Source organism: Natator depressus, chromosome 13, assembly GCF_965152275.1.
Source record: "Natator depressus isolate rNatDep1 chromosome 13, rNatDep2.hap1, whole genome shotgun sequence".
Lineage (NCBI taxonomy): Eukaryota > Metazoa > Chordata > Testudines > Cheloniidae > Natator > Natator depressus.
Window position 1 is genome coordinate 27,965,232 of NC_134246.1, and position 26,174 is coordinate 27,991,405.

A 26,174-nucleotide genomic window follows, 5' to 3' on the forward strand; every position below is an offset into this window, starting at 1 on the left:
GTGCAGCTGCTTTCTGCTCCTTTCAGCTTAAAGCATTGGTTTTGTTATGACAACAGCAGCAGCAGCCAAAACTCAGCCAGCCATGATTACATTTCCCTCCAGGAGCAATCATGCAGGTATGTCGCTGCCAATCTTCCTGATTAAAACCTTGACATTTCAGTTCAACACGCTCCTTGCTCACAGAGTAATGCGCCAGGAGAGCAGCTCTTTGCTCACTCTCTAATGGAATTGTGTACTATACGTAAGCTGGAGACACCACACAGATAAAAAGTTGTGTGAAAATCCAGATGGGGCCTGTCAAGGTTCCTTCCCCACTCTGAACTCTAGGGTACAGATGTGGGGACCTGCATGAAAGACCCCCTAAGCTTATTCGTACCAGCTTAGGTTAAAAACTTCCCCACGGTACAAACTTTGCCTTGTCCTTGAACAGTATGCTGCCACCACCAAGCGTTTTAAACAAAGAACAGGGAAAGAGACCACTTGGAGACGGCTTGATAATAATTCTCACCAATTGGTACAGGTGAACACAGACCCAAACCCTTGGATGTTAAGAACAATGAAAAATCAATCAGGTTCTTAAAAGAAGAATTTTAATTAAAGCAAAGGTAAAAGAATCACCTCTGTAAAATCAGGATGGTAAATACCTTACAGGGTAATCAGATTCAAAACATAGAGACAGGTTTCAGAGTAACAGCCGTGTTAGTCTGTATTCGCAAAAAGAAAAGGAGTACTTGTGGCACCTTAGAGACTAACCAATTTATTTGAGCATGAGCTTTCGTGAGCTACAGCATCCGATGAAGTGAGCTGTAGCTCACGAAAGCTCATGCTCAAATAAATTGGTTAGTCTCTAAGGTGCCACAAGTACTCCTTTTCTTTTTGCGAAAACATAGAGAATCCCTCTAGGCAAAACCTTAAGTTACAAAAAGTCACAAAAACAGGAATACACATTCCCTCCAGCACAGCTTATTTTACAAGCTATTAAACGAAAGAAAATCTCACGCATTTTCTAGCTAGATTACTTACTAACTTTACAGGAGTTGTAAGGCTTGCGTTCCTGATCTGTTCCCGGCAAAATCATCGCACAGACAGCCCAAACCCTTTGTTCCCCCCCCCTCCAGATTTGAAAGAATCTTGTCCCCTCATTGGCCATTTTGGGTCAGGTGCCAGCAGGGTTACCTTAGCTTCTTAACCCTTTACAGGTGAAAGGATTTTGCCTCTGGCCAGGAGGGATTTTATAGCACTGTATACAGAAAGGTGGTTACCCTTCCCTTTATATTTATGACAGGGCCGGTGTGGATTATATAAATCTTTGCTGGTCTAATTTGGGGCATGTAACAACAAAGGTGGGGTGGCTTAGGCTAGTATTAGCTTAGACATACTTGGTCATAAACCATTGTCTAGTTTCAATGGCTTTGTACTTGAATTAAACTCTTGGGGCCGATTAAGTCCTTCCAGTGGGTTTTTACCTCTCCAGCCAAACAAGTGAAAGCATGCTTGATAATAAAGCATGCAAATCCACTGGTGAGCCTGCCCATTAGCAATACAAGGAGCTCTGAGACAGAGCCTTGAATTCCTGTCTGCACTCAGGGTATGTCTACACGGCACTTCAAGGTGAGATTGTAGCATGGGTAGATGCACCCGGGCTAGCATTACTAAATATAACAGTGTAGACGCAGCAGCATGGGCTTCAGCATGGGCTAGCAACACATGTGTATAGTCAGGGGCCTGGTGTGCGTGTACAACCCATGCTGAAGCCTGTGCCGTCACAGCTACACCGTTTCTTTCAGTAATGCTAGGGCAGGTAAAGCCAGCATGGGTGTGTTCACCTGAGCTGCACTAACACCTTGAATTGCAGTGTAGACATACCCTTGGAGATCAAACTATTGCTAACCGTGGGTTTTAGCCATGGGTTCTTCTGAATTAGTACTGAAAATGGCATATGTGCTAGCTGGGAGAATGTGTGCACTGTTTGCTTAAATCTATAGCAGGAAACTAGGCGGGTAGAGGAGAGCTGGAGTTTCTAGGCAGAAACTCTGCAGTGATGGGGGGAGAGACAGAACCACCTTAGGGATGGCACGGCAGACTGCTTGCTTTACTCTCATGAGGTTTCTTGTTCATTTAGAAGGCAGTGGCGCTCTGATTCATGGGCATTGTTCTATGGCACTACACAACTGCAAACACAAGCCAAAGCTGAGGACCCAGGGCTGGATCTTGGTTCCCTTTCTGGTCCCTGACTCTGTCTAGGCTCCTGAAAGCTGCTAAGAGAATAATGCAACCCAAGATGCCATATTAGTTCTGAGCTGTAGTGGAACCCCCACATCGGTCACTAGAGTAAACTCAGCTCAGCTGTGTCTGGGTTCACAGACAAGAACAAAGCTGCTGTAGAGATAAATTTCCAGCCATACTTGACCATAGCACCTCCTAACCCACTCCATTTCCTGGCCTCTGGTGCAGGGGGTGTGGCCACGGCGTCCTTTAGCCATCAATCAACAGCTATGACCTCCTGGTCTCCTACATAGCTGATGTTATTTACAGCAGCCCTGAGGTGGCTCTGATTTATGGAGTGGACCAGCCTGGCAGACAAATAGGGTGGCTTACAGGTACATTTGCATTCCCACTCCTGAAATGTGACAAGCCCAGCTTGACTGTAGCTCAGGACCTGGGCGAGTGTAAATAAGACTAGCACCTGACATGCTAGTTAAAATAAAATCCCAAAGGCTCTCAATCTTCATGCATAAACTGACCATCATCCAGGGTCAGGAAGGAATCTCCCTCCATATTACAGTACAGAATTGTGTACAACAGACCAAGTTCACTGTGGACTGAATTCTGAGCTCATTTACACACTATGCGACCACACAGAATTTGATTATGTCGCAACTGGGAGGAGGCAGCAGGAAGACAGTCTGTGTGCACATGGCTTGACCATTATCTGGAAATAGCTCTCTTCAGAAGGAGCTGGTTTTATTTTTGAGCCATGGAGTCCTCTCAGGTTATTATCCAGCATGCAGTACAGAAAACAAAGGATGGTGATTCCAGAGGAAGGAACTCAGCATTGGTATTAAGGGGCTTGTGTGAAAAACATTTGCTCTCCCAGCACGAGAGGGATCCCACTCAGGACTGCCTGTTGGGCAAAGCAGTTGTCTGTCCTCCAGGCCAATGCAAAGAGAGACCGGGGGAAGCTGACAGATTAGGGGAGAGTTCTGCGTTATGCTTTTCCTTACCATTTCACCCAGTGTCCCAGAGCATTGAGTTCTGGTTTGTTTGAAACAGGCTGTCTTGTCTCACTGCAGACGTTCACTCCGAAGAGGGGAAGTCTCCAGCAGGGGCCCAAGCTGGTAGGGACCTGCTGAAGGAGCCCCAGTGAGAAGCAGAGGCACTGAAGCCAGTGGAGTTGTGGGGCTCCCCCTTGAGCACAGGGCAGACACGGGGCGTATTGCTGAGAAGGGCACAGTCCCAGACAGACAGCTTAGCACACGCTGCGCCATTGTGATGTGGAGATAAAGCCTGAAGGGATGAAATGAACAAGCTGTGATTCCAGGGTGAGGAGCCCCATTCCCTGGGAAGATATTGGAATTCAGAACCTGGAACAATGGGGCCAACCTGCCTCTGGCCTTTAGGTGATGCATCAAGATGACTGTTCAATAGTAACAACAATAATGTCAGATTGAGCCCCCCAGGGACCGGGGCCAGCTGGAGCAGGGAGTGGGGCTTGGACTGTGATTGTGAGGTCAGTGGACATGCAGCGGTCCCATTGGTCAGCTGTTCAGAGCAGTGGGCTGATCAATGGGGTGTCACCATGCTGATGCTCTCATCTCTCCATGGTTCTGTTGGGACCAATCCCTGCCCCTCGGGCTCAGCGTTTCAGGCTGCCCCAAGGAGAGGCTCAGACAGCAAGGACACAGAAACAGCGGCGGGGAATGGGGACCCTGGGCAAAGCACAGCCCTCCCACTGGCAAGTGCAGGCAGAGTCTCTGGACCAGACTGATAAGGAGGTATGGAGGTGACTGTCCATTCTGCGGCTCTCCTAGGTTCACTCCCTGTGTGGGGGTGTTATTGGAGATGGGGCTGAGGTGCAGAATTCAGATCTGTGTTGAGATTTCTCACACCCCAAAGGGACGGGATGGGGTTTGGCTCTCGGGTTTTGGTTCAGCTATTTGTAGAGAGAGAAAAAGAGAGAGCTAAACCTAGACATGTTGATGAAGAAAAGCCCCAGGGGTAGAGGGGAGCTTGTTCCACTCACCCTCCCATTCAGAAGCCATTTTTCCCTTTTCAGTACCTCAGGTGTCTCAGCCCAAACTTTTCCTGTGAAGAATAATAAGATGATCCAGTGGGGAGTTCCTCAATCCACCCCATGACTTTGGCAAACTTCCAGTTGTGGAAAGAGAAGACACAGAGTGGAAATGGAAAGACATGGCCTGAATCCAGATCAAGTTTGTTGGACTGATGAACTCAACCTTTTGGCTTGAGGAGAGAGTTCAGCAGAAGTGCAGGAGTGTCCCTGGGCAGGAGCAGTCCTAACAGGGTGTGCAGGTGGGCATGGCAGCTCTGGGATAGCCCACTGGGGATGTCACCACCTGGCCATTGCTGTCTCTCCAGTGATGAAGGGGAGACCTAGTCAATGCCTGGAGGAGCTGGACACTCTTGTTATAATTGTGTATTTTGTTTCCACAGATGGAACAGTGCCCCAGCATCCTTAGTCCATGCAGACAGAGAGTGGGAGAAGAAAGAGAGAGAGGTTGGAGCCCATCAGCCAAGCCCAACAGAGCCCCAGTGAACAGTGTAGTGAGCGTGTTTTTTTCTTACACAATGTGGATTCGCTCCAATGGGATTTTCCTGCACATGTCTTTTGCCTTATTCACTCTGAGCTGTTTGGGGTGGGGTCGTTTTGGAGTTGTGTTGTGTCAGCGCACAGCACATTCACAGCACTAACCCCATGTCTGACACTAACCCCATCCCTGACCTGCACCCTGATTTAGTGTCATACAGACCACAAACCATTCCCTTCCACTTGCCACGTTCCCTCCCTTCTAGGCCACAGAGAGAACAGGAAGCTGTGTTTTCCCTTCAACATACTCATCACACTTGCAGCTCTGCATTAAAACAAAGACTATAATCAATCTCATGCTTCAAGGCTTCCACCAGTCACCTGCAGGGGTCAGGAAGGAAGTTTTTGCTTCCTGATGCATAGTTGGCCAGCTGTATTATGTTTTTTTCCCCCACCTTTCTCTGAAGTAGGGGTGGGCAATAATTTTTGCAGAGGGTACACTCCTTTAATTTTGGTAAGTTGTCATGTGCCTCATATTTCTACTATATTAATGGAGGGGGTGCGGGAGGGAGTTTGGATGCAGGAGGGAGCTCCGGGCTGGTGCAGAGTGTTGGGGTTCAGGAGAGGGTGAGGAGTGTGGGCTCTCAGAGGGAGTTTGGTGCAGGAGGTGTCTCTGGACTGGGGCAGGGGATTGGGGTGCGGGAGGAGGTGTGAGGTACAGGCTGTGGCTGGAAGGCGCTTACCACAGGCGGCTCCCGGCCAGCAGCGCAGCAGGGCTCAGGCAGGCTGCCTGCATGCCATGGCCCCACCCTGCTCCCGGAAGCGGCTGGCAGCCTGCTGCTGCTGGCATGTTCCTGCGCGCCCCTTCGGGGCAGGGGGACAGCAGGTCTCCATGTGCTGCCTACGCCCACAAGCACTGCCCCCATTGGCCGGTTTCCGGCCAATGGGAGCTGTGACGAAGGTGCTGGGGGTGGGGGCAGTGCGCGGAGCCACCTCCCTCTCGCCCTTTCCCCCGCCAGGGCTACGCAGAGACATGCCAGGAGCGACTGGGGCTATGGCAGGCAGGCAGCCTGCCTGAGCTCCCCGCTGCACCGCGGGACTTTTAGGAGCCCGGAGATCATGAGGGGGCAGCCAAAGAACCTGGCAGGCCAGACAGGAATGTTAGATGGGCCGGATCAGGCCCACTGGCCGTATTTTGCCCACCCCTGCTCTGAAGCATCAGGCATTGGCCACAGCTGAAGGCAGGACACTGTAGAAGATGACCCAAAGCTCTGAGGTGGTACAGTGAATCCTCTCTTCCCAGATGCTTAGCTGATGAGTCTTGCTCACATATTCAGGGCCAAACTGATCACCAGATTTGGGGTTGGAAAGGAATTTCCCTCCAGGTCAGATTGGCAGAGATCTTGGATTTTTTCTCCTTCCTCTGCATCATGGAGCAGGGATCACCATTCTGGACCATCTGTAGATCCCATCTAATCAGCTGCCTGTCAGTGCAGGGGTCACAGGCACTGCTGGCACCACTGTCTCTCCTGTTCTCTGCCTGCCGCACACGACAGCTTATCTCCTGAGGTCTGAAACGTGGACAAGATATTTGGCTGTGGTTTGGTCAGATAAAATCTGAGGTATCTTTTGTCTTTAGTTATTTGTAACCAGGGCACGGGGAGGGAGAGTGACCCAGTGAGTCAGTGACAGAGTTGGGCATACAGCGGAGGAGCCCTGACTCTGAGAGGCCCCAGACCTTAGGTTTAGAGCATTGTCACCAGCAGGTGCCAGTCTTTGGGATCAAGAGAGGAAAAGGCCCGTGGTGCTGGGAGCAGGCGAGAAAGAGCAGGAGGAGTCAGTGCTGTTCCAGCAGCAGAGAGAGGAGGGGGAGTGAGAGCAGCACCTTGAAAAAGAATGGGCACAAAACTCAAAGGGGGAATTCATGAGGGGGCGATCACAGCTGCAATCCTGCTGTGAAATGGCCCCCTTGGTACCCTGAGGAGGGAGGGACAGGCACTGGTTACTGGAAATTTGGGCAACTCTGGGTATGTTACCAGTGGGGGAGGAAACATTGGCCCTTCCTCCTGGCTAGCAACCCTCAGCGGGGAGCACTGGAGGCCTGAGCGAGGGGTCAGGGGCAAAGTTTCTACACCGGTTACAGAAGGGCTGTTACAAAGGTACTGAACATCCACTGAGGCCCATGGCAGATGTGGGTCGGGGCCAGGGATAGGAGGTCTGAGCTAGGGGTGCAGACACGACTATCGGAGACTCAGTTTTAGAGCAGCAGAGTCATGGCCTCCTCCACAAGCAAAATGGAGGCCCAGGATCTCTCCTGAAGAAGGGGCCAGTCCCAGAAAGATTGCAACAAGGCAGGGTGGGATGCAGGGGGACCCGACAGCTGCCCAACCACCCTGCTACAGCTGTATTCTTTCTCGGTTTCCTGCCCTGGCCAACTAACTCTTTCATTTTTTGATCCCTAGTGGTACAGCATGACCAGGAGAGACATGCATCGGATTATCCCGCTGCTCCCTGGCTAGAGCATTGCCTTGAGAGGTGGAAGATCCCTCTTCAAATCCTTTCTCACCCTCAGGCTATGGGGGAATAGAGCCTGGGTCTCCCACATCCCCAGTAAGTGTGCTGTCCACTGGGACCTGCCTGCAACTGCTGCTATTTTGTGTGGAGTGAGGCAGGTGCCAAACTCATTGTCCCAACAAGTGACAGGTACCTGAGCTGCCTGCCTCTGGGGGGCTCCTGGCTGTGGATCACTAGCAGAGATCAGCCCCTCCCTGCAGCCCTGACTTAGGTGCCAAGCTCCAAGAGAGGAGCAGGATTTACGACTCACCCCGGCATTGGCATCTCCCGTTTGCTAGTTGAGGTGGCCCCCTGGCTTTCATGGGTGGCATTCTAAGGCGCCGCTCCACATTCATTGTATAGGGAGCCGTGGTGCCTAACTCAGGCTCTGTGGCTCCCAGTGATGTTCCTGTGATTTTCTAGGGGCCTGAAATGTCGGTGTTGCCATGCTCAGCATCGCAATGCCTGAGTGCCTTGTAGATCCAGGTCTCAGATACTATAGTGACGAGTGCCATAGAAAAGTCCACGCGGAAATTAATAACTCTGTCCTCAGAGCAGGGTTTGAACAGTGTGTGCAGTAAATAAGGCCTCGGGTTACACACTGAACAATGAAGATAGAACAGAATAGTGAGTAGCGGCTCATTCAGGGAACACTTTTCACCCCATGGACTGAGTGTGGAAGAATATAATCTGGGACCATGTAACTAAAGACTGGCTTCTCATGTATACACACACACACAAGGGGACTTACTTAAGGTGGCACACGAAAATCTTAATTCTGGAATTTCCTACCTTTGTGTACTTGACTTTGCAACCTTAATAACGTTCTTTTAAAGTAGTTACTTTTGGGGGGTGTGTAATAATTTACACAAGCTAGGTGGAGACTTGTGGGGCTCTGCTCTGTGAGGGGGAGGAGAAGCAGGAATGATGGGGCAAAGTTAAGACTGGGTGGGGATGTCCAGGTTTCCTGAGGGTTTGCACTAACTGTTAATTTTCCCATTGGCCAATTGTTTGGCATTTTAACACCGCTCTTTGGAACGCGTTGGTTTATTTGCACCTCACATTTCTCTCAAACTTGGTTGTCTTTGTGAGCTCTACTTAGAGGCTTGGTTTTGCTGCGGAAGGGGGGGCTGGTGCAGGGGGCTCTCTGGCTGCAGGTTAGGCTGCCCTTGGGAGCCCTCGCGCTGGGCAGGCTTTTTCCTATGTTTCGTGAAGGATTCTTGGAAACAAGTCCAAGCGGTTATTTAGTGCAACACGCAAAGCTGCCAAATCCATGCCCCTTTAGCAAAACGGCCTGGTGCCCACGTCTTAGGAGGAACTTAGGATCATTCCAGCAAAGGGGCCAAAGGAGAGATGGCAGGTCCCAGGCGCAGAAGCTATAGGAGTTGGTTGCATTTGGCCTTAGACGTTTCAGGCCTTTAATACAAGATTTGGGGTCCTGCTGCACGGCCCCCCTCGCCCCCGCTGCGCCGCTCTTGCCCAGCTGCTTGTGCTGCCCTGGTGCCGGTGTTCAGCGTGCAAACGGCTTCTCTGCTCGACCGCAGGGCGGGGGTCCAGGCCTCGCCGGGCCAGCTTGCCGCCCTGTCCCTGGTTTCCTGTCCCCGCACCCCCGGGCGCGGCGTTCAGTGCCCGGGCTAAGGCAGTGACTAGCCGGGGCCTGCTCCGGGGCTAGCCCCTCTGAGGCTGGGGCCATCCCCGCGGCACTCCGGGGAAGGGCGGGCTCCCCAGCGAAGGCAGCGGTTCCGCGGGGGGGCCTGGCAGCAGCCCGCGGCCGGGGGCTCCCGGCGAGCGGCGCGCCGCGGAGCCGCTGGCTGGCGTGACCCGATCCCCGCTCGCGGCCAATCAGGCGGGCGTGGAGGCGGGCGGGGAAAGTTGCCCGCTGCAGGCTGGCAGCGGCCGGAGCATCTGGGAGCGCCAGGGACTTGCTGAGCCCCAGCCCCAGCGCAGCAGCCCCGGGGCCGGCCGCCGGAGACTCCCGCCGAAGGCGCCGTCGCAGGCTCCAGCCCTCGCTGGACCGGCCGGGGGCGATGCTGGCCTGCGCGGAGATGCTGACAATGTGCCGGCTGTCTGCCGAGCCCACCCCCGGCGCCGGGCGGCCCCCGCAGCCCCGCGGCCAGGGGCTCTCCCTCTTCCTCGATGTAAGTCGGCGCGGGGCGCGTCGCCCCTGTGCGCGGAGCGGGGCGAGCGGGCGAGCAGCCTCACGGTCCCGCCCCGCGGCTCCCAGGTCCGGGGGGCTCAAGCCCAGGCGAGCCGCAGCCGGGAGCCGGCGGCCGGCTGCGTGCACTGGGCTGGGCTGGGAGCTGGCTGGGTCCCACAGGGCAGGTGGAATGCCCCGCAATGGGGACTTCTGAGCGGGGCTGCCCCCGGGCAGGACCCTGCGGGGGAAGATGCTGGTTTAGTTGCTGTGACCCGTGTGTGTGTGTGTGTGTGTGTGTGTGTGTGTCTGCCCGCACACCCCCACCATGATGCGCACCGTCAACGACCTGTGACCAAGGGGCACCTGCAAAATCTGCCTTCAGGGGCACAAGCAGGCAGTGATGTGGGCAGAACAGGTGTGTGAGTACAAAGGACAGAGAACTGTGTCTTTGCATCCCCACGTTTTGCGTCCATGAGCTAGGTGCCCGGGGTTGAAAATTTGTCCATAATGTGCAGTGCCATCGTTTGGACTGGGAAAGAATGGGGAAGTCCTTGCTTTCTCCTACGGAACAATGAGCAGTTCCTAGCATTGTTCCCTAACAATACACACGCCTATTTCATCCCCCAACTTTGCAAAATGCTACTAACTCCTCCATTTGAGGGCAAGCTTTGGGGGGGGGGGTGTTGTTTTTCTTCATTGTCATGCAAGTAGAATAGTACGTGTTTCTTTTTCAATCGGTAGCCTGGGAGGAGGGAAGCAGATTTCGGTTTTTTGGGCTGGTCAATTTTCATGACCAGTTTGGAAGCTTGAGCCCCAAACTGAATTGTGTAATGCAACTAAACCTACAGCTGCTCCGGCGGTAAAAGTCACCAGAGCGTGGTTTAAAATCTCAGCCGGGAAATCTATGTTAACAAAGGTTTATTGTAGCTGGCAGTTACACACTTAGTGTGGGTGATGAAGGGTTTTCGAGTCCAGCTCCAAAGAGGACTGCCAGCTGGGAAACATTTGAAAGTGTCTTTGCTTTTAACGTGCTGTGTTTATTGCAGAGATGTGGGTATTGTCTGATCACTGTGTGCCCTGCCTCTCCCTCAGAAACTAAGAGTTAAAAGCAGCTTTGAAGTAATGATCTGACTTAAGGCTTCCAGGCAGCCCTCCGATGCTAGGAGCTGGCTAAGAGCAGCTGTTTGGGCTTCCTGCAGCTGTACCTGCAGTGGAGAGCTTTCTGTTGATATCTTTCATCTTGACATTCAAAGCAAACAGCCCATTGTGCGTGATGCTCTGCTCCCCTGAGTGTACCGGAGAGACATTCACGGAAACCCCTGTGGCTAATGGTACAAAAGTGAATTGTATGAAATGTTTATGAAGCCAGATGCTGGAGCGCTCTGGCTCCTTGTGAGAGGTCTCCATACCTTCACACCCAGGCTTTGCCAGTTCAGCCTCTACTGCTCACAAGAGCGAAAGCCTTTAGGAACAAACAGCCAATTGGCTATTGTTTCTTTTGGCTCATGGATCTTAGTCCTCAGTCCTTTCTCTTGAATTGTGTATGCTGTGGAACTGCTTCCTACTTAGACAGTAGCTCGGAGCTGTGGAAACCACTGCCCAAGGCATTGTCTCCTCCAGAGGGTCTGACGGGTACCCCCAGAGTCAAATGTGCCCAGCTGACTCTTAGAAATGTGGCCTCCTGCGGCCCTCTGCCTGTGGCTACACGGTCACCCGCTGGGCTTCGTGCAACTGAGTCACCAACAAGAGACATCGATCTGGAAGATGTAACTGAAGTACCAGCCCCAGTTATGGGTTTGGATTGATTTTTTCATTTTCAGACAAGCAGCATTTCAGCTCCCGGCTCTTTGCCTGGCTGTCAAAGTGCTGGTCCCTCCTGTTTCAGGCAGAGGCCACCTCTCTCCTCCTCCCCTTTCCGAGCAAGTGAGGTGCCCTTCTTCAGACTGAAATCAAGCTGGTGGTGGGGTGGCCCAGTAGCTAGGGGGAGGGTTTAATGCTGACAGATGGAAATGAAATCGAAGCTTTGGCCCTTCCCTGAGGCAATTTATAGCCAAGGTAACCACCAGGGACAGAGTCCAACAGGAGGAGCATGACTTGCAGGTCTTTGGAGCACTGCTGGGGCTGGAGCACAGTTAATCAGCATGGCTCAGCCAGAACCAGTGACGTCTGACCAAATAAACTGTTCCTGTTTGCACCAGTAAATAAATCTGCAGGATTTTGGTTTGAAAACTCTAAACGGAGGATAGACAGGGCTGAGGAGGTGTTATTACACTGGGAGCAGTGTCAGTATGTCTGTTGTGACAGGAGCAGCTAAGTTTCTGGCTAAGAGTAGAGTAGACATTTGGGCTGGGATTTGCAATGGACCCTAAGAGAGTTGGGTGCCCAAATCCCAGGTCAGCTGAGTGCCCGATTCCCAAGGCTTCTTTGCAAATTCCAGTCTTTGCAGTTGATTTGCAATGTTAGGTGTTTGCAGCTGCGCACATATATTTGCAGGTGTCTAACTTCCTGTGTCAGGTGACACATGTGGGAGGTTGGTGCTCAGGTACCCTTGAGATGGGCACAGTGTACAAGCCTGTATAGAATCACATGAGTTACCATATGTAAATACCTGCATGTAACTGTCTGTGCTGAACTTTGAAAATCTGGCCCTATTTCAGAGAGAAATAAAGTGGCAGAGAGCAGTAGACAGCAGTCCTGCCAGTCCCAAGTATTTAAAAATAATCATGAGTCAGACCTCCAAATATCATATATAAATAATGATAATAAATTTTGGGTCATTTTTAGTTTGTATTCTGGTTTCAGATCCTTTAGGGATCATGTTTTCAAGCTTTTCTCTGCAACCATGTGAGCAAGAAACTCACTTTAAAAAGAGCTGAGATTCTCATGTAGTCACATGACTCCAGAAGCTGGGGCTTTAAGGAAAGCACCAAATAGTGTGAGACTCATGATAAAATTGTGAGAATTGTCAAGTGTAACTGTTTAAAAGTGACACCCACTAGTGCTTGTCTAATCTAGATGCTAAAATATTGGCATGCTGTCTGTTTTATCCGCTGGAATTACACCCCCTATTCTAAACATGTCATGAACCAGTTGAAATCAATCCTATTTGCTCAGGTATGGGTGTCTGACAGACACGTCAAAGACCAGGTGTGGCCCAGCGACTTATACCATCCATGGCTCTCTTTAATATAGAAGTCCTCTTATGGACGTGGCAGATCCCAGCATGCAGTGCTCAGTCTTGATCTCAGTAGCAAGGGTGCTCGTCTCGAGGTGGAGCATTGCATGTTGGGAAGAGTAGTCTCCGAGGGAAGTAATTTAGGTGTGCCTCTGAGACTGAAGTCTGGGTACCCTTTTGCTAGGCCAAGAGCATCTGGGCAGCTTTTAGGGTGAAATCCGCAGTTCCTGTGCAAAGCACAAGTCAACTTGGGTTGCATGGGGGATGTCATCCCTCCACCCACAGGCAGGGTGCCGGATGTGGATTTAAACCCCATTGGGGGTTTGTGGCCAGTGGGTCTGTGGAGGTGGCAGCTCCACTCTCTCTGTGCCCTTCTCCTTTGGTTCCTGTCCCCCCAGCCCCCAGCTCCTGGGAGAAGAACTCCCACAGAACTCCCCATCCTTGCATGGCTGCTCTGCTTCCTGGGCTGCGCTGCCGAATGTGATCATTTCACACCATTTGGCTCGTCAGGAGTCAGAGGGGCCGGGAGCAGCAACTGCTGCCCAGCAACAGGGTGCCGAGGGAGAGGCCCAGCCTGAGCACGCCTAGCTGCTCATCTCAAAGCCATCGTCACTGCAGGTTGACTTTGAATGGCAGCTTGCTGTGCCAACCATCAGCTTCGGTGGGGCTATTTGTGTAGTGAGTGGCTATGCACCCTGAGTAAGGGTGGTGGAGTCGGGCCCTAGAGAGATATGAGATTGGGATGGGAAAATCAGGGCCGAGGCTGCACAGCTGGTAAGTGGCCCCTGACTTTACAGCTGTGAGAGCCTGCGTTTGCAGTTTCTGTCCTGGGGACAGTCACAGGGAGGGGCGAGGGGAATGTCTGAGGCATAACTCAGGACCATCCCAAGGCAGTGGTATGTTTGCAGAAGGAAGCCCTAGGAGTTCCCTTCCTCTCTGCTCACTGCTCCCCAGCAGTAAGCACTCAATAGCTGCCCACCTGGGAGTGTATTTTTCACTTCTTCATCCATTTTGCTGTGGTTTGCATTAGCACTTGCTAAATATTGGCCAGGTTGTGCCTGTGCAGGTGATGGCTTCCCCCTTGTTTCTCCCAGGCCAGGGGCTGGCCGCAATTGCAGCCCTTGCACTCCCCTAAATACAGGACTGCAAAGTGTTAACTACACCAGAAAGGATAGGCAGAAGGAGGGGGTCATGGCTGTCCCCTCCCCCATTGCAGTGACTTGGAGAGGAAGGAGGTTCCAGTGCTTAGGGCTCTAGCCAAGACCAAGGTTCAATTCCCAGCTCTGCCACAGACTGCCTCTGTGACCTTGAGTAAATCACTTAGTCTCTGTGCCTCAGTTTCCCCTCCATATAATAGGGATAATAGCTCTGCCTTACCTCACGGGGTGTTGTGAGGATAGATCTATTGGGGACCGTGAGGCACTCAGCTACTCCAGTAATGGGGCTTTACCTAGATAGAGTGCACAGAGCGTCCTCTTAAGGAGCAGGAGCTGCACTCCCGCAGCACAGGTGATCCAAGCACCAGTCACCTTGCTTTGCAGCTTTCAACCCTCTCTGTGCCTTCCCCTTCACCTCATCTCTAAAGCAGCTGAGAGATGGGTGGGTCACCCCTGGACTCCTGTACTTTCCTTCCCTGCATGGGCATCAGGGCAGACCACTGTCCTGTATGTTTGTTTCAGAACAACCTGTGTGTTCCAGAGAAGGCTGGCGTGATTAGAATCAGAGCGAGAGATCTCAGCCAGTGCTGGGGCAGTAGCTTGGCCCATTGCTTTCCAACTCATTCTGCACCTCGCGTACGTCCCTGCCCTATCCGACATCCGGAGTTCTTGCAGTGCGGCATTTGTAGCTGAGCTTCCCATAAGGGAAGATTGTATGGAAACCTGAGGCACTTAACTTAAGCTGGAGCCACATCTCTGACCTGGCTCTGGCTGGAGGAGCTTCCCAAGGAATAAAGGGGGAACTGGACTGAGGGAAGTGATAATGTGCCAAGGAACTTCTTGTCTCTAAATCCAGCTCCTATTCAACTGGGGCAAGCATAGTAACTCGCTTTTCATGCCTCCTTAAGAGCTTAGGTGCCATGAATGTGCAAGACAGTCCAGTTCTCAGCAGACTTGGGCATTGAAACAGCAAAGATGCCCAAACTGATGCTAATTGGCAGTTTCATTGGGGAAGCTAAGGATGCATTGTGCAAAAGAAAGACCTCTCTGCCCCTAGCCCTTTCAGCTCACGGTTGAGGGGTGTGAGGCCTGTGGACCTATTCTGTCATTGGAGGATTTCAGTCCGTAGGACTGTCGAGCCTGCGTCAATGACTGCACGAAATGTTCAGCTGGATGGAGCAGGTAGAGCCCCACTTGAAAAGAAGGGTCTGGCTGGTGAATGCTGCATGCCAGTAGAAATCCTCTGGGCAGCTGCTTTATTACCAAACCAGTTCATCAGAGCACCATTAACACAATTAACACCCGAGGCACGAATCTTGTTACCACCAATCCTAGAAGCATCCAATGGCTGCCCTTGTTCTCATATCTTCCCTTGGACCTTCTGTTTGGTTTCTCTGCTCATAGGTTAGTCCCAGAGTCAGGTGGGAGGATTTTAACACTTCCACTTTCAGCACTGAGTAACTGGACAGCTTCCAAACAGCTTCGCTGAGCTTGGCTGTGAGCAACAGCCTGCTTCCTTCCATGTCTCCTCCAGTGCCAGCCTCACAGATCAATACATGTCTGCATCTGGAATGATAAGCAAGAGTGTGTTACACATGAGAGGTATGTGTTAATACACTGCTAGTCTAGAGCCACCTCTCACCGTGCGTCTCCAACACTTTACAAACATCAGTTAAGTGAGCATCACGACCTACCCCGGGGTAGATTGAGACACACGACGGTGCTGGGTTGCTAAGTGTAACTGTAATTATCCCTGTTTTACAGATGGGGAAAGCAATGCACAGGGATTTTAAGGGGTGTGTTATAAAGGGTCTCTGCTTGTTTGTTCCCACATGTCCGCATGCAAGCAGATGCGTGCTTTAAAAATTCTAACCTGCGTGCACATGCTTTCAGTTGGCTGACCCCTGTAGTGCAGATCCACACACCTGTGCCCTCAGAGGTCTTAGACTAGTGACTGGCAATGCCCACAGGAGGTGTCTGCACCTGCCAGGTGTGGCTGCATGCACGTGCATGTGGAGAATGGCCTTTGAACATGAATCCTTGCCCAAGGACACCCTGATTTAGCCCAGGACAGCCAGGAGTCATTAGCTGTCCCTGGAGTTGGACCCAGAAATCGTAGTCTCCTTCTCTCTGTGTTACAACCCCCACCACTCCAGCTGGTGCTAATTAACACCCTCTTTGCATGCAGTCTCAACAGAGGCGCCAAGGACTGAATGGGTCCATAGAGAAGGAACTGTCCTATCAGCCATAGATTAGTTCCTCCAGGTCAGGACTGAGGCCCACGGAAAGGCAGCCTGTGGAAACCTGATCCACTGTGGACTCTACCAGGTTTAAACAGAGGCCATTAGTCTCTAAGGCTTCCCAGCACCTTTGAAATCAATACAGTTCTCACACACACACACACAAAATGAGGAGTCTGCCTCCCACTCACTTGCTCTTAGCCACTGGACATATCGGTCTCCGAGATTACAGAAGATTGAAAATAAAGAGCCCCCCTTTATTACCTCTGGGACTGAAAGGGCATCACCCTCCATCCGTCCTTGAAGTGACACCCTGAGCTCCATCCTGCGTGGGTGAAAATTCTTGTCGTTTCCCTGGGGCAGGCGCATTGAGGCCTGGAGGGCAGGCTTAGCTCAGGTGCCGCTGAAGATAGATACACCTGGTGTTCCTTCCTGTAGGCCGTGCTGGGGAAGGATGGAGGTGGAGGTCAGAGAAAGCAGAGAGGATTTCGGAAAGGCAGGTGACAGAAGGCTCCGGCTGCTTCGGCCTGCCTGGAGCCTTGGCCAGGTCTGTGTTCATGGCTCTAGCACAGTGGGGCCCTGCGAGGAACTGTTTGCCACTTCAGCAAGCGACTGGCAGCCTGCAGTGTATCTGGCAGGCTCCTTTGCTGTGAGCCTGATGGTGCCCGTTAGAGAAGTGAGACCCCAGGGCAGAGGGGTGGGCAGACGAGGGGGGGCAGACAGTGGATGGAGGGACGGGGGATGTAGAGTCTGCTGAAGCATCAGAGGCCTGAAAGCCACACCAGGATATTGGATTCCTTAGACACAGAGAGAGAGAGAGAGCACAGGGCTTGTGCAGCGCGCTAGGCCGGCTCCTCTGTGCTTTCCCCTGTAAAGGTACTAGAGGGCAAGGGTGAGAGGAGAAAGGAGCTAGGAGAAGAGAGAGCAGACTTGAAAAGAGGGGTCAAAAACAGGGAGTGGAAGAGGAAGGAAGGCAGGGGAGAGAGAGAGGATTTAGAGATGAGACACCCCCTACCGCACCAGTCGTTATCCATCAGCTGAGACATGCAGGCCGCCCAAAGCACCGAAGTAGCCTTCCCCGCTGGCGTTCATCCATTGAATGGCCTTGGCAGACGTGCAGAACGCTAGGCACCAGAGCCTCCTGACAGCCACCCACTGCCCGCTGGCTCCCCCTACCCCCTGCTGTCTCCCCCCCATTCCCCGCTGGTTCATCCTACCCCCGCTGTCTCCTCCCCATCCCCCATTGGCTCACCCTACCCCCTGCTGTCTCCCCCCATCCCCAGCTGGCTCACCCTACCCCCTGCTATCTCCCCCCATCCCCCGCTGGCTCACCCACCTCCTCTGGCTCACCCCTTGACAGCTCACCCCACTGCACCCAGCTTAGATTCTTAGTGACATAAATAACAAGGGTCAGATTGGCTGCTCTGCAGGCTGTGTGCTCCCGGGTCCAGAGGCCTGGCATGGCCAGGAGGAAGCAGTCATCCTGGGAGAGCTTCCAGCAGTGCAGAGGGTCAGACTGACAGCAGGATATATCCAGCCAACTCAGTAACAGCCAGAACTCATAGTTAGTGCGACCCCACTGCTGTTCTTTAATAGCACATTCCGGGGGTGCCCAGAGGTCCCACTGGGGAGCGGGGTGTCCTCCCGCCAGGCAGCTGAACAGACGTGTAGGTAGCTATAGCTTCTGCCCTGAGGGGCTTGCAGTGTAAGAAATCCTCTCCCGTTTGCTTGGTTTATTCCGGTCAGAAAGCCGCCTGGAGGAAGCTGCTTGATGCCATAGGCGTCTCCGGGAGTGACATGAATCCAGGCGTCCCTGTTTGCTCCCTCCCCTGCCCCCTGCACCTAACTGAAGGGATTTTAAAAATGAGCCGGTTACGGCCAACACAAAAGGCAACGACAAACCGTCCATGAGCTCAGCTGAGGACATGCTGGCTCGGAGCTGGCAGCGCGGTGGCTTCACGCCCCCAGGAAGCCCAGGTCATCCGTGCATCCAGCCGGGAGTTTAAAGGCCAGCAATTCTGGGATGGGCGTGGGAGAAGAAAGCAGGCCACTCTTGGCCCCGGAGAGGATGCCAGCTGCGTGCTGGTAGGGGGAGCTGGCAGTAGGTGGTGCTGTGCAATAGCAAGGGAGGCTGGAGAAGGTGCAGGGCTGCCAAGGGACAGGGAAATAAAGAGGGAGTTTACTGTCTAAATTGGATCTAAATATCCATGTTTGTGGGTGGGTTGTTGGAGCTCGTTCCAGTGCGGCATGCTGAGCTCGAGGTGAGGAATGCATGCCAATAGGCAGCAGGCCCGTTTAACCTGACCCTGGCAGGCCTCTCTCTGGGCTGCTAAGGCTGATGTACTCTGGGGTCCTGCGCCAGCCCGTAACCCAGAGGCATTGTGCAGGCAGAGTGCACCCACGGCAGAAAGGCTGGAGTCATTTTCGAGTCTGCGTGGCTAGGTTTCCATTCTGTCCCCTGGCCCCAGCAGTGTGTCTCACATAAATACGTCCTCACAGCCCCCTCCTAAGGGCCGGATTCTGGCCCGTACCCTGGGAAGGGTGGATGAGGGGCTGTGCAGCGGCCGGAGCCCTCCAGAGGATCTAACTGAGCCAGCCAAGCAAGCCCCCTGCCACCATTGCAGAGAGGTTCCTCCTCCAGACCAGCCTCTGCCCTCTGGTGCAGAGAGAGGCAGAGGCAAGTCCTTTATCCTAGCCTCACCGTGCCCCCTTTAGGATAGGATAGGAGCCCTCTGCAGATAGGAGCGTGATTCCCAGCATGGGTAGATGGCATGTAGCCAGGAGGTCCAGGCGGGCTTGTACGCAGGCAGCTACCCCCAGCTACACCACTACTTTTAGCGCACCAGCTCGAGCAGAGCTGGCCCGTGTCTACCTGAGCTGGGAACCATGCTCCCAGGTGCAGCACAGACATACCCTTAGACAGCTCTAGGATGACTAGGCAGGAGCAGGGACTGCTCTCCCCAGTGGGACTGGCCACACCCTACACTGGGGATTGAGGGAAGGGAAGTTCCTTGCATCCTATCAGATGTCACTTGGAATGGTCTCATTGTACCCAGGAACATCTAATCCTCTTCTGAACCCTGCTGAGCTGCCCCAGTGCAAGCAGTCCAGGCTGGGCACTCCCCTCATGGGCTGGCTGGAAACCAAGATTTCCAGTTCATGGAACAGTGTGAGGACTCAGAATGTTTTTATTCCACATCAGGATGAAACCGAGACCTTGTGACATTTTTTGCAAACAGAGAGCCCCTCACTGTAGAGTAGCCAGTAGCTCAGTGATTAGGGTACCCAGCTGGGCTGTGGGAGACTCAGGATCAAGTCCCTGTTCTGTCTGATTCAGGCACCTAAATATCTTTGAGGATCTGGACCCAGGAGGCCTGCAGACTATCCCACGCACCACCCATCACTTGGGAGGCAGCTGATCAGTCACAGGTGGTGTCGAGCCCACCGCCCTTAAAGAGCCATCCCACCCTGTGACACTGACCTGGATAGACATGGCTTTCACAGATCCCTGAGGTTTCCAAGACACTCAACAACCTTTACAAACCATGGGCTAGGTTTTCACAAGACCCCTGACCAGACTTGCAGGAGCTCTGCACTCAGAGTTGGAGCCAGATTTCCAAAGGAGTTCAGCCCACCACTGCTCCGCTTTTTGGAAAATCAGGGCACTAATTTGGGATCATCTGTGGGAGCTGAGCTCTTCTGTACAGGGAGGATCCCCGGCCCAGATGTGCGGCTGCACATGGTTGGCGGCTCTTTGTCAATAGCCTGAGATCTCACATGCCGCAGGGGAGCAGAGCAGTGCAGGAACGAGCCATGTTTACAGAATCACTGTTCTTGATCATCGCTGCACCCTGAGGTCAGTCTTCAGACAGTCCTGGGATTCCCTTTGTAGTTCAGAGAAATCCAAGTCTTCTCAGGAAAGAGGTGAAAGGTGGCACTGTGCTGGAGGCTCGGCTTTTGCTAATAGCCTCCGAAAGACAGAAGAAAGCCTTTCTCTCACAGCCATAGCTTTGAAGTGTTTGGCATGTTTATGCTGAGACAGCAGAACCTTCCAGCTGGTGTGGTGGCAGAGACGCCCCACTCAAATCGTGCACAGCAATAGCAGATGGGATGTCCATACAGGACGGCTAGGGAGGTTTTTTTCTAATCTTTTCCCTGTTCCTCCTTTTCTGTAATTTTCCCAGATGACCTTTCCCTCAGCATGTTCTGCCCGTTTATCAACAGGGAGATTCATTAAGGCAGCAGCCTGTTTTCCTCACTGCTTTTGAATTCTGGTTTCTTGAATGCCCAGTGTTCTGCACAATGGGTGGGATTTTCCACAGGTACTTAGTAGCCCCTAGAAGTGACTTTTCTAAGGCACTTTGGAAGATTGCACCCAACATAAAGATCGTGTCCTAGCCTCATGTGAATCCTTGCCAGAAGTTTTACACCTATGAACTCCCCATAGGGGGAGGGGAGAGGATCTGTGTGCTCGCAACTCTGTTCTCTCCTTTTCTTCAAGTTTGGGGAGTTGGGAACTTCTCTTCCCCCCGCCCCTCCACCCAAGTATGGACAGCACCGAAGCCTATGACGTACAGCGAGGTTTCAAGGATCATTGTATTTATTTTTGGAAAGCACTTTCTGATCTTTGGATAAAGGAACTGATTGAGTTTGAAGTACAGTGTTTTTATTACAGTATATTTCCACTTCTGAACATCTCCAGTGCCTGGGAGACTTTTCTGCACTCCAGCGCTTCAGCACGAGGACTCCGTGTGAAATCTCACCCCATTGTGACTGCCAGCCCTGGGATCTGAGAATCCAGCCAAGTTCATGCATTGTTGTTAATGATAATGGTTCTGCATTCAGCACAATTCTGCTGAAAATGTGAGAGCGCGAATAGAATCCAGCTCGCTGTCCCAGGGCAGGAAGGAAACAGATGGCACTAAAAACCTCCTTTCCTCCCTAATTCATCAGGTCACTTGACTCTGAGTGCACATGGGGAGCAGTTCACTTGAGCAAGATGGTGCCAGTTTAGTCACTTTCCTGACCCTTCAGAGAAAATCACTGTAGTGCCTGTCTGGTGCTCTCCCAGGCCTACTTTACAACCAGAAGACAAACTAATGAGCCCAGGCCCCATGGGGTAGGTAGATCTGTGCTCCTCAGCCACTGTACCAAAGTTATGCCAAGGCTGCTGCTTTCCTTGAAATCCTTTCCTTGTTCTCTCCCTGCCCCTCTGTTCATTGTCTATCGGATCTAAACCTGGATTGTTAAGGCTGGCTTATCTTCCACCCACTCCGCCAGAATCGGCCCTGACCTCTCTGTTGTTATGATTAAGTCAGAGATTTTCCTTTCTGTGCTTCTCAGTCTCACTCTCTGGCTCTTTGTCAGACTCTGGGATGTTGCCTTGCAGAAATGTGGGTTCCTCTTTTCATTCCCTGGAGGGATCACGTCTGAGAGTCCAGGAGCTGAGGATGTTATCTCGCCCTGTGGCGGCGGAGGAGCTCCCAAGGCACTGAATCAATTCATAGGGAGCTTAACAAAGAAATGGCTGTTGCTTCAGCACTTGCTCACTCCCCTTCAGCATCTTTAGTCTATTCAATTGACAGCTTCTCAACGCAGGGACCGGGGCTGTGGCTGGCGGTGAAAAGTACCAGATAGCGGCTCTGGAGAGAGACTCGGCATTACCTGCTTTGAGGGAAGGCAACAGCAAAAGCATCTAAGGGAGACTATCTCTCAAAATACATGGTCCTATTACAGGATGATGGGCCCCTTTAAGAGGGGGCAGGGGTCCAGTGCACCTGTGACTGATCACCTGCTGCCCACTTAGGCTTAAGGGAAAGCACCTGGGCCGTACAAAGAGGGAAGGAAGAAGAGCAAGCTGGGGCTCTCCCCCAAATGAATAGGGGTCACGTTGTGGATGATTGTGTGCTGTGGGTTAAACACAGGAGAATTAAAGTGCCTGGGGAGAGAATCAATGAAGCACACAGGGAGGTCTCAGAATGGAGAGCTGCTTTGGGGATTGTAATTTTCAATCACGGGTAGGCGGGGCAAACCCCAGCACACGGATCCCAGCTGCAGGGGACTGGATGAGTTCTGGCTCCCTGTCATGGCCTCGGGGAGCTCTCACTCCCCGCTGTGGGCCCAGGGCCATGGTCGGGGCACAGAGCTTCTCCAGTCTTAGGGCCGCAGGGGCGGGGGAGAGAAAGGAGCAAACGGGTTGTGGGGGCTACAGTGGGGGAGGGGGCGCAATGGGGCGGACCGTGGATGGAACAAGCGGGGCCACGGGGGAATGGGAAGAATGGGGTGGGGTTGTGGGTGGGGCCACAGGCAGAAGGGGCAGAACGGGGGCAGAACTGCAGGTGGAAAGAGTTGGGAGGGGGTCCCCACTTGCTCTGGCCCAGGGCCTCATGAACCCTTAATCTGCCTCTGGCTGGGACATAACAGACTGATGATGGGAAACACTGATCCAGAGCCACTATGGTGAGCCATTGGGTTTGTACAGCCATGCGATAGCTCAGGGTGTTGGGGCTCTAGTCCTGCTCTTCCCCTGACGCGCTGTGTGACCTTTGACATGTCACATGACCTCTTATCCCCATTCTACAGTCGGGCAAACAGCAGCCCAGTAGTGCTTCCCACCGTGTTGTGTGTCATATGTGACATTACTCAGAGTCCAGGAGCTGAGGTCATTACCAGCCCTGCAAACGAAGTGCAGCTCCCATAGCACCAGGTCTTTCACTCGGTCTCAGCTAGGGCCCACTCCTGCAAGTCTTACTCAGGTGAGCCTCTCTCACTCATACATGAAGTGAGGGCACCACCTTGCTTGAGGAAAGGCAGCAGGATTAGGCCCCTACTGGTGAAAAAGGCTGAGTATTCAAACCAAACAATTATTTTTAAAGGGGAAAAATATACCAGCTTCAGGAATTTAATTTAAACAAGTAACTTCCTTTAACAACCCGGTCCCGCCCACAGCACTTAAAATAGAACCTTACAAAATGGAAAAAACCCACTTGCTAACTGCCTAGCCAGGGGCTAATTTGGGCTGCGTGTAGAGGATTGCGATTGCCATTCTCTAGGCCATTTGAAGACATCAAGACAGCACTAATTAGGGTTCCTATTATTAGTGTGCTTTGTTCTCAAGGAATCTAGCTGCGATAGGATGGCAGGTTATCATTTCACCTGTCGGATTTCATCCCTGCAGTGGCTCACAGCAAGGAAAGCCTCATGCTTCACATGGAGGGCTGGGTTTGTTTCTCACACCCAGCCTGCACTCTAACAGAATTATCAGCTGTCAGACAGGTAGCGAGGAGAGACAGCATTTGATTGTTTTTATTGACCAATACATGGGTTGAATGCCTACCAAGCACAGGCCCCATGTAACATCCCGAGAGGCCTCGGGATCGCTGTCTCCGGAGGTTCTTAAGCTGTTGCTTGATTTTTCTTTTTGGGAAGTGGTAAAGAAGGGGAAACAGGCAAAAGAGGTTCGACCGCCTGTTGTTGTATCATCCCCCAGGTTAGCACCGATGGATGCATTTAAAGGGAGGGGCTGTATTCGCAGCTGGTGTAGATTGGCATTGCTCCATTGACTTTAATGGAGCTGTGCCATTTTATACCCGTGGAGTATATGGAGATTGGAAATAGGCACTTGCCTCTGAGCTCTGAATCCTGCTCAGGGCTCTCTAGGGACTCAGTTACTCACAGATTAGCCCTAAACTCATAGATGGTTTCTGGCGTGATGTGAATTCAAAATCTGCTGTACAAAGCAGGAGACCTTGTAGCTCCACCAAAGGCAAACTCCTCACTTCCTCCCCTAACTCCTGGCAGCTGTTCTGAGCAGGACAGGATCATTGTAAATACAACAGCAAGACTATGGGAGAGCCTCCCTGCTTCCAAAGTGACTTTCACCCCAATGCTCAGGGTCTGCACAACGGACATGCATCACTTAGATCGCATTTCAAGGCTTCCTAGGCACAGGAGGCACTGGGGTGAGTTCCAGGGGCCGTGGTGGTGGTGATGGGAAACTGGTCTGGTTAGTGGCTGAAAGGTGAAAGAGAACTGATACATATACATGTAATAAAATAGGTGCTGAGAACAGGTTAATAAAAGAGATGGGCCTGAACCAGACAGATCAAGTCTTGCGGTGCTTGGATCCCTGGGGGAGGTTTGACTCGTTGTAGAGTGATGGATCAGTTAGAGCATTTGGATCTGGACTTGACCTTCCCCTAAGTTCAGGTGCAGTTATCTGTCTGGGGACTCTTGTATCTCCCGCGCCACAGGGTCCGAGCGCCCCACAAACATGAATGAGTTTATCATCATGGCACCCCTGTGATAGGGAAGTACATCCTTGCTTTACAGAATGGGGAAACTGAGGCGCAGAGCGATTAAGTGACGAGCCCAAGAACACAGAGAGGGTCAGTAGCACAGCCAGGAATTGAACTAAGTTGTAGGCTGGTATCCTAACCACAAGACCAGCCTTCCCGCTTAGAGCTTGTTAGGGCTCAGATCTAGCTCTAGTTAATAAGACTTTGTACATACAGCTCTTGTACACTGGGAGTGTCTCCAGGCACCCTGCAAACCTCACTGTAGCACCCTGGGAGGTGCTGTACATAGGGTTTACCAGTTGTGCTTGACAGACACAGAAACGGAACCACAGAAAGATGAGGTGACTTGGTCCGGATCTCACAGTGAGTCAGTTGCAGAGCCCAGGAGTCCTAGCACCCAGTCCTCTCATGTAACCAGTAGGCCCCATTCCCCTTCTGGAGGACAAATCAAACGACCTGGAGAAAGGTTTCAATTTTCTATAGCTATTCTGCATCACCTTACAGGATTGAGGAGAGACATCTACCCCTGCTCTGGAATTCTACGGGGTGGTTAATAGAGACCCATGGAGAGGATTTCATTCTCTACTGAGTTCTGTAGGGTTTTAGGGCCATTGCACAGGCTTCTAGAGAAATGTCTATAGAAAGGCTTCTCTATTTGATGCCTGTTCCATTCTAAGGCTTTTTTCCCATGAGGATCCTTCTCATATCAAAGGGCTATAGACACAGAACAGTCTGCAGTGTGATCAGGATGCATCTCTGCGAGCCCTGGCTCTTTGCACACAGTCAGGCTCCTAGCCTAGTCTCACTCCCTGAAGGGATGCAAACCAGAAGAGAAGGCAGTTGCCAAGCCAATGTCTGTTTAATAAGAGGGCAGCAGGCTGTGAATACAAAGGACAAAGAGCAACTGGTACGGTGATGCCAGCAGTTTGTTAGGTGATGCCACCAGACTGGGTACAGTTGTCTTGGCAGTTACTCAGGTGCACCCATGGGAAAGAGGTGGAGGAGGGAGTTCAGCATTAAAAAAAGATCAGCAAGACAGAAATGAGAGGGGGAAAAACCAGCTGATGTGGGGCAGATGCTGCCAGGTTCTCATGGCAGGAAGGGCCTTTCCCAGGTAATGATAGCCAGAAGCTGTCCTGTGGCAGTGCTGGCCCGCACTTGCTGAGCAGCATCACGAGCACTGGGCCAATCACTGATTTTTTTGGGATTGGCGGCAGTTTTGTAAAAACCAAATTCGGTTTGGGGCGAATCCAGTTCTGAAATTTGTTTTGCATGTTCCGTGAATTGAAAGAATCCATTGCGGGTCCGTGCCAGAGCAGGGGTTTGAGCCGGGGTTTCCCACCCCCCAGGAAAGCAACCTGTGCCCAGAGCTCACGGGTTAACTCCCCTGTGAGGTGTGCACTGGACAACAGGTGAGGTAAACCACTGGGCCACCGCAAAGGGAGAGCTGAGCGCTTCCCTGGGGGGCGTGGAGGGCTCCCCTGGAGTCTTGTGGGAGCTCTCCCTGTAGGGGGTGGAGAGCAGTGGGGGGAGACAAGGGGCAGGTGGGGGAACAGGGCTTTTAAAGAGCCACTTTGTTCCCCTTCGTGCGGAGGAAGAGGGTTGAGGAGAGCACAAGCTGGAGGTGGTGTGGGAGAGGCAGTGGACGGGTGTAAAGCTGGATCCGGTACTGATGGTGGTTAAAGCAGTCTGAATGCCTGGCCCAGGGGTGCATCCCCACTGGGACCTGGAGGGAACAAGCAGAACGATCCCTTGGCCCACAGCAGACAAGCCTCCCTCACAGCTTCTTCCACATGATGCTGGGATTTCAGGGGCGGTCTAGGAGAGGATGGGATTTGGGGTGGGGT

General features: G+C 52.4%; 1 protein-coding gene across 1 annotated transcript in view; it reads left to right on the top strand.

The window, feature by feature from the left end:
- Positions 1 to 9,306: 9,306 nt before the first annotated feature.
- NECAB3 (N-terminal EF-hand calcium binding protein 3) overlaps positions 9,307 to 26,174 on the top strand; it is a 106,268-nt gene continuing 89,400 nt past the window's right edge. Inside the window, exon 1 of the mRNA XM_074969778.1 lies at positions 9,307 to 9,459. Within this exon, the coding sequence (XP_074825879.1) occupies positions 9,349 to 9,459 (111 nt within the window). The 5' untranslated portion in view covers positions 9,307 to 9,348. The remainder of the gene's footprint in view (positions 9,460 to 26,174) is intronic.